This window comes from Scyliorhinus torazame, chromosome 9 (genome assembly GCF_047496885.1).
Source record: "Scyliorhinus torazame isolate Kashiwa2021f chromosome 9, sScyTor2.1, whole genome shotgun sequence".
Lineage (NCBI taxonomy): Eukaryota > Metazoa > Chordata > Chondrichthyes > Carcharhiniformes > Scyliorhinidae > Scyliorhinus > Scyliorhinus torazame.
Window position 1 is genome coordinate 230,702,790 of NC_092715.1, and position 15,661 is coordinate 230,718,450.

Genomic DNA, 15,661 nt, shown 5'->3' on the forward strand with positions numbered 1-15,661 from the left:
GTGTCTCCAAAGCATTAATCTGGAACTCTGAGCAACTCATCCAGTGACAGTACTACTATAACCACTCTCTGCGTTTAGCATTTTCAGTTCCCATGTCCTCTGCGTTGATTGATACATTTTGGGTTGTGATTTATTACTGAGCCAATCAGCTGCACATGTGATACCTTTCAAGGGGGCCTCTTCAAAGCTTAATGAAAACATTTGCCTTATCAGAGCTGTCAAGTAGAATTTTATCAACTGTCTTCCCTTGTTTCCACTTTAGTTTATCACAGGCAGAATAACTGAACTGAACAAGACTGTGGTAATGGTGGCTTCACCTGAAGTTTACTGACAGTGCACTTTTCTCAGGTGGTCCAATAATCCTGAATATTAGTATTTACTTCTTTTCATATTTCTGTCTGTGACTTGGTAGAAATGGCATCTCCTACAATGAAGAAGCACGAGAAGCCAATGTATAGTGGCCCCACATCGCCACAAGGTTCATCACCGCGACTGAGCACTTTCCCACCGCATCATCACCCTGGCATCCCAGGACACAGTGGTAATTCAGTTCATACTTTTAATACTCTGCATTAAATAAGTACAAATAAATTGAAAAATACAGTTGCATCATTCTCTCAGGCACCTGTTGATGATGCACAGTGTTTTTGATCAGTACAGATTTTAAGCTTTATCAGCTTGGGGAGATTTCATTTCAACCAAGGATATGCCATTTGACTAGTTTTAATGAGTGCAGAATACAGATGAATACAGAATACAATGGTGCAATTCAGTAATGCATTCAGTGTTCGTCATGGTCAGTATTCAGAACTTTGTTGTCTCATGTCCACTTGTGAATTGAGTTGTGCTCGATATCTAAATGTCCGAGGAGAAACCTAGCAGTTTGCTACCACTCTGGAATGGGCCTTCTGATGAATTCAATAACACAGCCCAAAATAATTCTGTTGAAGGGAGGAAGAATAAGAGTACAAAGAAATAGACAGCATTAGGCACTACCTGTACTCTACTGCATTGATTTGCACACTGTTTTCTGCGTACAGACTCAACATCAAATATAAATGATTTACTATTTTTGATAAAGAGGGAGTTAGTTTTTAACTTGAAGATCCGGTGTTGATGATTACAGCTAGTAACTGGATAAGAGTCCAATGTTCTTGTTTTTAAACAAAAACTTTACTCAAGGGGGGGCGAGGGTGCCTTTATTAAGTCAATGTTCAACACAGAGATAGTACTAGCTGTTACAGAAACTGAAAATATCAGCATTGCCAATATTGTGTTGAGCCCAGCATTGTGCAGAAATTTCAAAGCATAGAAAATCTACTAATATTTAATTCTTTTCAATTTCTAGTCATCTCAACGAGAAGCCCACCTCCTCCGTCACCGCTACATTTTTCAGCATCCTCCATCCTCCCTCCTGCTCCCAGTAGCTACTTCTCACATCCAACAATCAGATACCCACCACATCTTACCCCGCAGGAGTCGGCAAAGAACTTTGTACAACTTGGCTGTGGCCCGTCCAATCCACAAACAAGCCAGGTTAGTCGCTTAATGCTGGATTATGAATGTTTACAAATTTGAATAGACAAATAGAAGACTGTCATTTTTAAACAATTGTGTTGAAAGTACAGGCTGACGAACGATATTTTGTTTATTTCTCCAATCCATTCGATCTTGGAAATAGAAATTGACTGCAAAGCAAAAAACTATACACTAAAAATCCACTTCCAACTTGTCATGCTTTTGCCATTGATATGGAGATGCGATTTACTTTTCATTTGAAGGGCTTTTCTGGCTGGGGTGGGTGGATGTTGGGAGTACACAAGAGAAAGGGCCGAAACAGGTAGCTTTGAGAAACGATTGACCAGTCAGTCCAGGTGGCTGCTGACACAAATGTTGCTGTCATCATCAGCTGCAATGATATGGACCCGTGTTTAGTATAAATCGAGACCTTTTGGCCCATGAGTTTAAATGGTTTCAATAAATCAAAAGTGGAAATCAACTGCCAAAGCGTGACAGCTGCTGCAAGGAGTGCAAAGATCCTCAAAACTTTCAACGAATGTTAATGTGAGCTCTAACATTTATATACATTAAGATTACAACAGCACCTTTGGTTGTCTAATCATCTGACCCCTGATGTTTTGTTTGCTGTTACAATTATATTAATTTGTGATTGCCTGTATGTATTTATGACATCAGCAACAACTTGCATTTATACTGCACCTTTAGTGTAAAAAAAATCCTAAGTTTTTTATCATTGGGAAATTTAGCCAGAATACAATTCTAGGTTTCTTCTCTGAAACCACTACATTATGATGCATTTCAATCAGTGTGTTTCTGTGTATGGTTGCAGAAGCCTTTTTTCACCACTCTATTACTCCCATCATTATTAAACTACAATTACCTCCTATTCACTCATGACATTAAAGCTCTCAGGGCTCGATTTGGTGACTTCGTTACGCCCAGTGTAATGGTCGAGGACAGGGCAGAGTGGTACCCTGACACTCCCCTGGCACCTGGCAGTGCCACCCTGAAACTACCTGGGTGCCAGGAGCACTGCCAGGGTTCCAGGCTGGCAATGCCGGGGTGGGGGGGGGGGGGGGGATTGCCAATTAGAGGAAAGTTCCAGGGGCCTTGACAAAGTTGGAGGGTGAGAGGGGGTCCTAAAAGTTGGGTGAAGCAGGGGGTGGAGATCAAGGCTGCCGATCAAAATGGTGTCCCGATCTGAGAGCATCCATTCCTGCTAGTGAGATTAGCTGGCCAACAAGAAATCATTCCAAGTGCAGTCTCGAGAAAACCCCCCAAAACCTATCCAACAGCAGACATAGTTATAAGTCCGCTGAATTGCGCCCCCTATTTCTGTTCACAAATCCCTCCACAGGCTCGCTCCATCTGAACTGGTCAATTTTAGCCAGTCATTTGTCGCAGCCCACACATTGCAACCCCCACATTTTAAATTACTGCTCTCACCCAACAGCCTCCTCCTTCCCACTCAAGATTACGGCTGTTCCCCATTTCCTCCACACCATTCCATTCTTGATTACTGCTCCTCCACCTCCCTATTCTCTTCCCCCTTCCCATTCCTGATCATTGTTCCTCTCCTCTCACCTTGCTCCTCCCAATTTGTATTTCTGCTCCTCCGTATTGCCTCTTCTCTCCACCATCCAAAGCCATTATTTAAGATATATGCTTTGGAAGATGTTCAGCACCCTCTTCCAAGTCTGATTCACCTTTCTGCCTCTCCTTAAAAGTCCACTTTCAAAGCCTTTGATGGAACTTTCAGTCCTGCAGCCCTTAAGCATTCCAAACTCCTGCTCAACATCTGCCTTTGGCCGATGTAAGGCACTTGCAGCTGCCTTTCGGAGAAAGGGATTTTGAGTAAGTGTAAGTTCTTGTCGTTGCTGAATTTTACAACTGGCCATCATTTGCAATTGAACAGCAAACTTCTTTACTTATTATTTTCTATTTAGTGAGGTGGTCAGAATCCAAGTCATTTGAAACTAGACCCTTCCGTTCTCTACCACCTAATCCAAAATGATTTCTTGAAAAATAATGGTTACATTTCATGTTAGCAGCATGGTAGCACAAAGAACAAAGAAAAGTACAGCACAGGAACAGACCCTTCGGCCCTCCAAGCCTGTGCCGACCATGCTGAACTAAAATCTTCTACACTTCCGGGGTCCGTATCCCTCCATTCCCTCCTATTCGTGTATTTGTCAAGATGCCCCGGAAACGTCACTTTCGTCCCTGCTTCCACCACCTCCTCCGGTAGCGAGTTCCAGGCACCCACTACCATCTGTGTAAAAAACTTGCCTCGTACATCTCCTCTAAAGCTTGCCCGTCGCACCTTAAACCTATGCCCCCAAGTAATTGACCCCTCTACCCTGGGAAAAAGCCTCCGACTATCCACTCTGTCTATGCCCCTCATAATTTTGTAGACCTCTATCAGGTCACCCCTCAACCTCCGTCGTTCCAGTGAGAACAACCTCTCTTCATAGCTAATGCACTCAATACCAGGCAACATCCTGGTAAATCTCTTCTGCACCCTCTCGAAAGCCTCCACATCCTTCTGGTAGTGTGGCGACCAGAATTGAACACTGTACTCCAAGTGTGGCCTAACTAAGGTTCTATACAGCTGCAATATGACTTGCCAATTTTTATACTCAATGCCCTGCCAATGAAGGCAAGCATGCCGTATGCCTTCTTGACTACCTTCTCCACCTGTGTTGCCCCTTTCAGTGACCTGTGGACCTGTACACCTAGATCTCTCTGACTGTCAATACTCTTGAAGGCTGTATATTCCCTACCTGCATTAGACCTTCCAAAATACATTACCTCAAATTTGTCCAGATTAATCTCCATCTGCCATCTCTCCGCCCAAGTCTCCAAACGATCTAAATCCTGCTGTATCCTCTGACAGTCCTCATCGCTATCCGCAATTCCACCAACCTTTGTGTCGTCTGCAAACTTACTAATCAGACCAGTTACATTTTCCTCCAAATCATTTATATATACTACCAACACCCAAATATATATCTGCCCCCCCGCAAGTCTCCACCCTCCCCACCTCCCAAACAGATGTCTACTTATGAATGTAAATAACTGATTTTGTATTTCTCTCGTGTTGTTATCTTTTTTCTTTTTTTTTTCTTTCCCTTTGTGATTTGTGTGTGTGTGCCTTTCTCTTCTATTGCAGAGGTAGATTGGTGGAGACTATTGGCAGACAAAGGGACGGCTGGTAAATGGGAGGCTTTTAAAAATGTGTTAACCAGGGTGCAGGGTAAGCACATTCCCTTTAGAGTGAAGGGCAAGGCTGGTAGAAGTAGGGAACCCTGGATGACTCGAGATATTGAGACTCTGGTCAAAAAGAAGAAGGAGGCATATGACGTACATAAGCAACTGGGATCAAGTAGATCCCTTGAAGAGTATAGAGATTGTCGAAATAGAGTTAAGAGGGAAATCAGGAGGGCAAAAAGGGGACATGAAATTGCTTTGGCAAATAATGCAAGGGAGAATCCAAAGAGATTCTACAGATACATAAAGGGGAAAAGAGTAACTAGGGACAGAGTAGGGCCTCTTAAGGATCAACAAGGGCATCTATGTGCAGAGCCACAAGAGTTGGGTGAGATCCTGAATGAATATTTCTCATCGGTATTCACGGTGGAGAAAGGCATGGATGTTAGGAAACTAAGGGAAATAAATAGTGATGTCTTGAGAAGTGTGCATATTACAGAGGAGGAGGTGCTGGAAGTCTTAAAGCGCATCAAGGTAGATAAATCCCCGGGACCTGATGAAATGTATCCCAGGATGTTGTGGGAGGCTAGGGAGGAAATTGCGGGTCCCCTAACCGAGATATTTGAATCATCGGCAGCCACAGGTGAGGTGCCTGAAGATTGGAGAGTGGCGAATGTTGTGCCCTTGTTTAAGAAGGGCAGCAGGGAAAAGCCTGGGAACTACAGACCGGTGAGCCTAACGTCTGTAGTAGGTAAGTTGCTAGAAGGTATTCTGAGAGACAGGATCTACAAGCATTTAGAGAGGCAAGGACTGATTCGGGGCAGTCAGCATGGCTTTGTGCGTGGAAAATCATGTCTCACAAATTTGATTGAGTTTTTTGAGGGAGTGACCAAGAAGGTAGATGAGGGTAGTGCAGTAGACGTTGTCTACATGGACTTTAGCAAAGCCTTTGACAAGGTACCGCATGGTAGGTTGTTGCAGAAGGTTAAAGCTCACGGGATCCAGGGTGAGGTTGCCAATTGGATTCAAAATTGGCTGGACGACAGAAGGCAGAGGGTGGTTGTAGAGGGTTGTTTTTCAAACTGGAGGCCTGTGACCAGTGGTGTGCCTCAGGGATCGGTGCTGGGTCCACTGTTATTTGTGATTTATATTAATGATTTGGATGAGAATTTAGGAGGCATGGTTAGTAAGTTTGCAGATGACACCAAGATTGGTGGCACAGTGGATAATGAAGAAGGTTATCTAGGATTGCAACGGGATCTTGATCAATTAGGCCAGTGGGCCGACGAATGGCAGATGGAGTTTAATTTAGATAAATGTGAGGTGATGCATTTTGGCAGATCGAATCAGGCCAGGACCTACTCAGTTAATGGTATGGCGTTGGGGAGAGTTATAGAACAAAGAGATCTAGGAGTACAGGTTCATAGCTCCTTGAAGGTGGAGTCGCAGGTGGACAGGGTGGTGAAGAAGGCATTCGGCATGCTTGGTTTCATTGGTCAGAACATTGAATATAGGAGTTGGGACGTCTTGTTGAAGTTGTACAAGACATTGGTACAGCCACACTTGGAATACTGTGTGCAGTTCTGGTCACCCTATTATAGAAAGGATATTATTAAACTAGAAAGAGTGCAGAAAAGATTTACTAGGATGTTGCCGGGACTTGATGGTTTGAGTTATAAGGAGAGGCTGGATAGACTGGGACTTTTTTCCCTGGAGCGTAGGAGGCTTAGGGGTGATCTTATAGAGGTCTATAAAATAATGGGGGGCATAGATAAGGTAGATAGTCAACATCTTTTCCCAAAGGTAGGGGAGTCTAAAACTAGAGGGCATAGGTTTAAGGTGAGAGGGGAGAGATTCAGAAGGGCCCAGTGGGGCAATTTCTTCACTCAGAGGGTAGTGAGTGTCTGGAATGGGCTGCCAGAGGTAGTAGTAGAAGCGGGTACAATTGTGTCTTTCAAAAAGCATTTAGATGGTTACATGGGTAAGATGGGTATAGAGGGTTATGGGCCAAGTGCGGGCAACTGGGACAACTTAATGGTAAAAAACTGGGCGGCATGGACTGGTTGGGCCGAAGGGCCTGTTTCCATGCTGTAAACTTCTATGATTCTATGATTCTATATCACATCCTGTGTACATATCGGCAAATATACTTTGTTCAAAAACCCAATAAAAAAAACATTTAAAAAATATATACATACTACGAACAGCAAAGGCCCCAGCACTGATCCCTGCGGAACAGCACTAGTCACCACAGCCCTCCAATTAGAAAAGCACCCTTCCATTGCTACTCACTGCCTTCTATGACCTAGCCAGCTCTGTATCCATCTTGCCAGCTCACCCCTGATCCCGTGTGACTTCACCTTTTGCACCAGTCTGCCATGAGGGACCTTGTTAAAGGCCTTACTGAAGTCCATATAGACAACATCCGCTGCCCTACCTGCATCAATCATCTTTGTGACCTCCCCTTCACATAACCGTGCTGCCTCTCGCTAATACGTCCATTTGTTTCCAAATGGGAGTAGATCCCGTCTCGAAGAATTCTCTCCAGTAATTTCCTTACCACTGATGTAAGGCTCACCGGCCTGCAGTTCCCTGGATTATCTTTGCTAGCCTTCTTCAACAAAGGAACAGCATTGGCTATTCTCCAGTCCTCCGGGACATCCCCTGAAGACAGTGAGGATCCAAAGGTTTCTGTCAGGGCCTCAGCAATTTCCTGTTTAGCCTCCTTCAGTATTCTGGGGTAAATCCCATCAGGCCCTGGGGACTTATCTACCTTGATATTTTTTAAGACGCCCAACACCTCATCTTTTTGGATCTCAATGTGACCCAGGCTATCTACACACCCTTCTCGAGACTCAGCATCCACCAAGTCATTCTCTTTGGTGAATACTGATGCAAAGTATTCATTTAGTACCTCGCCCATTTCCTCTGGCTCCACACATAGATTCCCTCGCCTGTCCTTCAGTGGGCCAACCCTTTCCCTGGCTACCCTCTTGCTTTTTATGTATGTGTAAAAAGCCTTGGGATTTTCCTTAACCCTATTTGCCAATGACTTTTCGTGACTCCTTTTAGCCCTCCTGACTCCTTGCTTAAGTTCCTTCCTACTTTCCTTATAGTCCACACAGGCTTTGTCTGTTCTTAGCCTTCTAGCCCTGACAAATGCCTACTTTTTCTTTTTGACGAGGCCTACAATATCTCTCGTTATCCAAGGTTCCAGAAATTTGCCGTATTTATCCTTCTTCTGCACAGGAACATGCCGATCCTGAATTCCTTTCAACTGACATTTGAAAGCCTCCCACATGTCAGATGTTGATTTACCCTCAAACATCCGCCCCCAATCTCGGTTCTTCAGTTCCCGCCTAATATTGTTATAATTAGCCTTCCCCCAATTTAGCACATTCACCCTAGGACCACTCTTATCCTTGTCCACCAGCACTTTAAAACTTACTGAATTGTGGTCACTGTTCCCGAAATGCTCCCCTACTGAAACTTCTACCACCTGGCTGGGCTCATTCCCCAATACCAGGTCCAGTACCGCCCCTTCCCTAGTTGGACTATCTACATATTGTTTTAAGAAGCCCTCCTGGATGCTCCTTACAAACTTTGCCCCGTCCAAGCCCCTAGCACTACGTGAGTCCCAGTCAATATTGGGGAAGTTAAAGTCTCCCATCACAACAACCCTGTTGCTTTTACTCCTTTCCAAAATCTGTCTACTTATCTGCTCCTCTGTTTCCCGCTGGCTGTTGGGTGGCCTGTAGTAAACCCCGAACATTGTGACTGCACCCTTCTTATTCCTGATCTCTACCCATATAGCCTCGCTGCCCTCTGAGGTGTCCTCCCGCAGTACAGCTCTGATATTCTCCCTAACCAGTAGCGCAACTCCTCCTCCCCTTTTACATCCCCCTCTATCCTTCCTGAAACATCTCAATCCTGGAACGTTTAGCTGCCAATTCTGTCCTTCCCTCAACCAGGTCTCTGGAATGGCAACATCATAGTTCCAAGTACTAATCCAAGCTCTAAGTTCATCTGCCTTACCTGTTATACTTCTTGCATTAAAACATATGCACTTCAGGCCACCAGTCCGCTGTTTTCAGCAACATCTCCCTGTGTGCTCTTCCTCAGAGTCATACTGGCCCTATTCACTAGTTCTCCCTCAATTGTTTCACCTTCTGACCTATTGCTCCGGTACCCACCCCCCTGCTATACTAGTTTAAACCCTCCCGTGTGACACTAGCAAACCTCGCGGCCAGGATATTTATGCCTCTCCAGTTTAGATGCAACCCGTCCTTCTTATACAGGCCACACCTGCCCCGGAAGAGCTCCCAGTGGTCCAGATAACGGAAACCCTCCCTCCTACACCAGCTGTTTAGCCACGTGTTTAGCTGGTCTATCTTCCTATTTCTAGTCTCAGTGGCACGTGGCACAGGGAGTAATCCTGAGATTACAACCCCAGAGGTCCTGTCTTTTAACTTTCTGCCTCGCTCCCTGAACTCCTGCTGCAGGACCTCATGCCCCTTCCTGCCTATATCATTAGTATGAATATGTACAACGACCTCTGCCTGTTTGCTCTCCCCCTTCAGGATGCACGCTACCCGTACTGAGACATCCTGGACCCTGGCACCAGGGATGCAACATACCATCCTGGAGTCTCTTTCACGTCCACAGAAGCGCCTACCTGTGCCCCTGACTATAGAGTCCCCTATGACTATTGCTCTTCTGCGCTTTGACCGTCCCTGCTGAACATCAGAGCCAGTCATAGTGCCACTGCTCTGACTGCTGCTGTTTTCCCCTGATAGGCTACTCCCCCCAACAGTATCCAAAGTGGTATACCTGTTCGAGAGGGCAACAACCACAGGGGATTCCTGCCACTGACTGCCTGTCCCTTCTGGTGGTCACCCATCTCTCTGCCTGCACCTTGGGTGTGACCACATCTCTATAACTCCTATCTCTGACGCTTCCCGCCACTTGCATGGTCCTAAAGTGCATCCAATTGCTGCTCCAACTGAATCACGCAGTCTGTGAGGAGCTGCCATTGGTTACACTTGCTGCAGATGTAGTCGATCAGAATGCTGGAAGCGTCACAGATCTGCCACATCTCACAGTTGGAGCACTGGACCTCGCTGAGTGACATTTAAGCACTAATTAATTAATTTAAAATAAACACTGAATTATTGTTAGATTGAGTTACAATTAACCAAATGGCCCTGATGCTAGATGATTTTTACTGTAAAATTAAATGCTAAATACCTATCTCTGCCCTCAGGTTTAGTTACTCTACTATCCAGTTAATCAATTAGATTTTTTTTTGCAATGTTATTTTTTTTTTCAAATTTAACAGATTCCCAACCAGCCAATCAGGTCACAGCTTTACTGTGATGTCACTTAGTTTTCACCCCCACACAATTTGAAAAAGTAATTAAAAAATCACTTACTTTCCCAGGGTGCTCTCTGGTTCTCTCCCTGCAGATTAACAGTTACAGGCCAGAAGAAAGAAAACAAATGGTCGGGAAAAAGCACCTTCTCCCACACTGCACCGAATTACCTCACTGCACCAAATTACCAAATTCCAATTCCCACTCTGGATGTGTCTCACTCACTCAGGCTGTTTCTCCTTCACCTGCGCTAACCAGTGGTTAGCACTGTTGCCTCAGGGGCTGGTTTAGCACAGGGCTAAATCACTGGCTTTGAAAGCAGACCAAGGCAAGCCAGCAGCACGGTTCAATACCCGTACCAGCCTCCTCGAACAGGCACCGGAATGTGGCGACTTGGAGCTTTTCACAGTAACTTCATTTGAAGCCTACTTGTGACAATAAGTGATTTTCATTCATTTCATAGCACCAGGGTCCCAGGTACGATTACGGCTTGGGTCACTGTTTTCTCCATGTCTGGGTGCTCCGGGTGCTCCGGTTTCCTCCCACAAGTCCTGAAAGACGTGCTGCTAGGTGAATTGGACATTCTGAATTCTCCCTCTGTGTACCCGAACAGGCGCCGGAGTGAGGCGACGAGGAGATTTTCACAATAACTTCATTGCAGTATTAATGTAAGCCTACTTGTGACAATAATAAAGATTATTATTATTATTAGACAAGACTATTTTCCAGCAGTTATGATGCTTGACCTACCTTGCAGCATGTGACATGAAGAGAATCTTACTACTTTCATTGCAGTGAAAAAATTAAATATCAGCGAATACAGGATAATGATGGGTATGTTGGGAATAAGGAGAAAGCCAGAGTGTTTTTCGTGTAAAGGATAATAAACTTCTGAAATAAGATACCATTGAAGACTTTTGAAATAGGTAATGTAGATACTGTCAAGAGGCTATGATGAGAAATTGTTGAGGTAATGTTGATCCATGAAAAGGAATTGGCTTGTGCAGTCGAATAGCTTTTTCCTGCTCTTGAAGTTTCATGTACTCTTAGTGGAAAAAAATCTTGTATGTTGTCAGTTATTACAATGTTATTTTACAAATTACACATCGCTAGGCTCTTTGTTATAAGTAGTATGTTCTGGCTGAATAATTTCTTCTTTAAAACTTGAGTTTCGGTTCTGACTCGAATTACATTTCAACAGGAACTGGAGAAACGCTATCTTTGCGCAGTAGCCACTACCAGCAGCCATGTAAGGGTTAAATAGTTTGTTAAATCTATCCCATATTCGTTTATAACATGTAATTAGACCACACGACAGGAGGAAATTATGAAGGATGAGTTGAATATTTCCAATTGTTAAATGGCAAACTGCCATTGAATCCACTGCTAATCTAGCCTTTATTTATTTCCTATAAACCTTTATTAAAATATTTCATAAATTAACTCTAAATTAAGTCACTGTGTAAAAAGGGGAACCTTATAAATTTCAGTCATTGTCTCAACCGCATCAGTTTGGGTAGGATTACATTTTCGAAGAGAAAGAAGGAAAACAGATGGAGGTCACAGGCTAAGTTTCATTTTAGGAACTCTTGTATTGCAAGTCATATAAATGAAGACGTTGATCATCCAGTTTTATTGATAAATGGATTTTGTTTTATGGCAGCTTGTGATAATTCTGCAGCTGAGGAATATGGTAATGGAGTGAAGTGGAAAAAATAACTGTAGTTACTATTCAGACTGAAAGTTAAGTCACATTCTAAACCGCGTTTACGATCAAATCTAGAGAAACATTTGGACGTCATCACATTTGGAAATAACATAGACATAGAATTTACAGTGCAGAAAGATGTTGCAAAAAATCTGTAACCCCACCCCGAGTCCCAAGGGTTAAAGATAGTCATAACTCAATTCTGAGTAAAGCTCTTGTGCACGAGCTGCTGAAACACACTGCCACTTTGTGTCTTATTGAATTGTTTTATCTCATCAATATTTATCATATCACTTGCCAACAACGATAACTAGAGCAACGGGTTGAAGCAGTATTTTCATTTTGTTTGGTATAAAAAAACATAGAATTTGAAGCATATTCTGACTGTGTGGTCTCGCTGAGAAAGCTTTCCACTGAGTCCCATTTCCCTCTTCTAACTTTTTATATTTTACAAATGTCTATCCGATTCTCTTCAAGTTATTCTGAATTCTGTTTGATACTATTTCCAGTTGAATACTCTATGCCCCAACTACTTTTACACAAATAATATTTCTTTTAATTTCTCTTATTGTTCTTCTGACCACGATGTTGCTGATAATTTTGATCATTTGATTTGTCCAAACACTTTATGCACCTCCGATTTCCTCTCACCTTCTTTATTCTGGTGAATTTTGCGTCGCAGACTCATCTGTTTCCTTTTGTATAATACTTTTGATCATTAAATCATGGACTGGTTACAGACTTTGTGTCCTGTCTTGCCAGGTCTGGCTCTCTTCAAGAACAGTTAGCTAGTCCCACTCCTTTGCCCCTTCCATAGTCCGGCAATGTTTTTCTTTCCGGGTGTTTATCTAAATCCCTTTTGAATCTGCCTCCACCAACATTTTGACCACTGGATTCTGTACTCAATGTGTAAAAAAAAAAGTTTATTTTATGTCACATTTGGCTTCAAAACCAATTTTCTGCAAACTCTCCCAAGTGCATTATCATTTCACTTGAAAAAAGGACACGTGCAATATAGTCTCAGTATCGAAATTAACCCCAATTTTTAATGTTCAACCCTGATTTTCAAAGTGTGGTAACAAAATCTAAACATCATCAAAAAACACTCATTTATGCAATTCGTTGTCATAAGTCAACACATTCCTTGTTCCCAGTTTTTCTACCACAAGACAACAGTCATAATTTATATGCTAATATATTCTGTAATAACTCCATGATTTGTTGTGGATGGTTTTTCTCTGTTTGAAGAAATAAAGTTGCTAAGTTACACTTTGTTCCAGCATGAAACTACTCATGCAGCGGTCACTAACCTGTTTTGCCGTGTTTCCAATGGCCTTGAATGTGAGAGACACGTGCAAAATTTTAAGGTCTTCAATTTTCCAGTTGAATTGCTCCTCTTTCCTTCCTTCGTTCAACTATCTCTTTCCATTCTCTTATTCATAGGGAGGGATTCTCCAATCTCGTCCATGACGGGACCCGTCGAGAGCGGAACATTAGGTGTTCCAGCCAAAACTCCATTCACTTGCAGTGGCAGTGGAAAATCCCGGCCACGAATGAGGATGGAAGATTTCGGCCTTAGTCTCTCTCACTCCCTCTCTCACAATTACTTTATATTTCCTTCTTCTCACCTCCTTCATTAAACATCCAGCCAATCAAGTTACATAATGATGAAGGGATGTGATTAAACTTGACAGTATTTATGTAAACAAATATTGAAGTTTTTAGCTGAATTGTCATTGTGTTATTAAGCATAAAGGTTTATTGATGTCAAATCAGTTGTCTTTGTTCGCATGAAAATGTGCCCCTGTTTCCTTGTTAAATGGTTTGTTCTGAAGTCAATCTAGACCCTATTTTCATGATAGGCATTCTTTTAACACAAGCAATTATGGGGCGTCATTCTCCGACCCCCCAGAGGGTCGGAGAATGGCCGTTGGCCGCCGTGAATCCCGCCCCCGCCGGTTGCCGAAGTCTCCGAAGGGAGAAAAGTCGGCGGGGCGTTAATGTCGCCGCTGCCGCGGAGAATGTCACGGGTCTGCGCAAGGCAGCCGATTTTCGGCCTGCCGATATTCTCCCTTCCGGGTGGGCCGAAGTCCCGTCGACGTGATGACCGTTCACGTCGATGTAAATTAAACCTCCTTTTCATCGGCGTGACCCGGTGCTCCAGGAGGTGAGTGACGGCCTGGGGGGTTGGCTCTGGCCAGGCAATGGCATGGTCGCAGTCTGAATGCGTGAGGAGAGGTGTGTCTCGGGTTGTGTGTGTGTGTGTGTGTGTGCGGCCGGGGGGGGGGGGTGGTTAGAGTAGGCTGGGCTCCGGGGGAGTGCCGGTTGGGGGGGGGGGTCCGTGCCGGGGTGGAGGTTGGGGGGGGGGGTCCGTGCCGGGGTGGAGGTTGAGGGGGGGTCCGTGCTGGGGTGGAGGTTGGGGGGGGGATCCGTGCCGGGGTGGAGGTTGGGGGGGGGGGGCGATCCGTGCCGGGGTGGAGGTTGGGGAGGGGTCCGTGCCGGGGTGGAGGGGGGGGGGACCGTGCCGGGGTGGAGGTTGGGGGGGGTCCGTGCCGGGGTGGAGGTTGGTGGGGGATCCGTGCCGGGGTGGAGGTTGGGGGGGGGGGGGGTCCGTGCCGGGGTGGAGGTTGGGGAGGGGTCCGTGCCGGGGTGGAGTTTGGGGGGGGGGCCGTGCCGGGGTGGAGGTTGGGGGGGGGGATCCGTGCCTGGGGTGGAGGTTGGGGGGGGTTCCGGGAATGCAGGAGGAGACTCCGGATGAGCCGGGAAACCGTGGCACACATCTGCCACCTGCTGGCACACCTGTCACCGCGTGGCACTGGCGGGGGACACCCTCTCCCTGTGTCCGTCAAGGTTACGGTGGCCCTGAACTTTTATGCAACGGGGTCATTCCAGGCACCGAGTGGGGACCTGTCCGGCATATCGCAGACATCGGTGCACCGGTGCATCCGGGCAGTGACAGATGCCCTATATGCCATGGCGCACCGCTACATCTGCTTCCCCGTGGACCGGGCCAGCCAAGGTGCCCGGGCCGTGGGCTTCTCTGCCGTGGCCGGGTTCCCCATGGTCCAGGGCGCGATCGATGAGATGCACGTCGCCGTGCGGCCACCTGCAGATAACAGGGCCGTGTTCACTAATAGGAAGGGGACCTATTCGATGAACGTACAGGTGGTCTGCGACCACCGCATGATGATCCTGCACGTCTGCGCCCGTCACCCAGGCAGTGTACACGACTCATTCGTGTTGTCGCGGTCATCCATCCCCGGCATGTACGAGGGACGCCATCCCCGGCTGAGGGGCTGGTTGCTGGGCGACAGGGGCTACCCATTGCAATCGTGGCTGATGACGCCTATACGGAGGCCACGCAATGAGGCGGAGAACTGCTAGAATGATGCCCATGTAGCGACAAGGGGAGTGATAGAGAGGTGCTTTGGCGTGCTGAAGATGCGTTTCAGGTGCCTGGACCTCTCTGGGGGCGCCCGCCAGTATCGGTCAGATAGGGTCGTCCGCATCATTGTGGTGTGCTGCGTCCTGCACAACATAGCCCAGCAGAGGGGCGATGTGCCGCAGGCAGAGGAGGGCGGAGTGGAGGAGCAGCAGGAAGAGGCCCAGTCCTCCCCAGATGAGGGGGATGGGGGCAATGGTCAGGGCAGACGGGGTAGACACAGGCGGGTGGCTGTCCACCGTTTCCGGCTGGCCCAGCGGGCACGGGACAGACTGATAGACGCCCGCTTCACTGACTAGATGGGCGTGGGAATCGGGTAGTATGGCCACAGACCGCACACCATGGCAACAGCCGACTACCCACACCCCACACCCATCCACCCACCCAGCACCCTCACCCCCCTCCCCA

At 46.0% G+C, this 15,661-nt stretch overlaps 1 protein-coding gene across 11 annotated transcripts in view; it reads left to right on the forward strand.

Moving 5' to 3' along the window:
- Positions 1–15,661, forward strand: part of LOC140429759 (nuclear factor 1 B-type-like) — a 967,235-nt gene that overhangs the window by 809,075 nt on the left and 142,499 nt on the right. For 10 of the 11 annotated variants that reach the window (XM_072517149.1, XM_072517147.1, XM_072517157.1 and 7 more), the window contains 2 exons: positions 413–541; positions 1,349–1,536. In XM_072517149.1, the coding sequence (XP_072373250.1) occupies positions 413–541; positions 1,349–1,536 (317 nt within the window). The remainder of the gene's footprint in view (positions 1–412; positions 542–1,348; positions 1,537–15,661) is intronic. The other variant, XM_072517155.1, reaches the window with a different exon arrangement.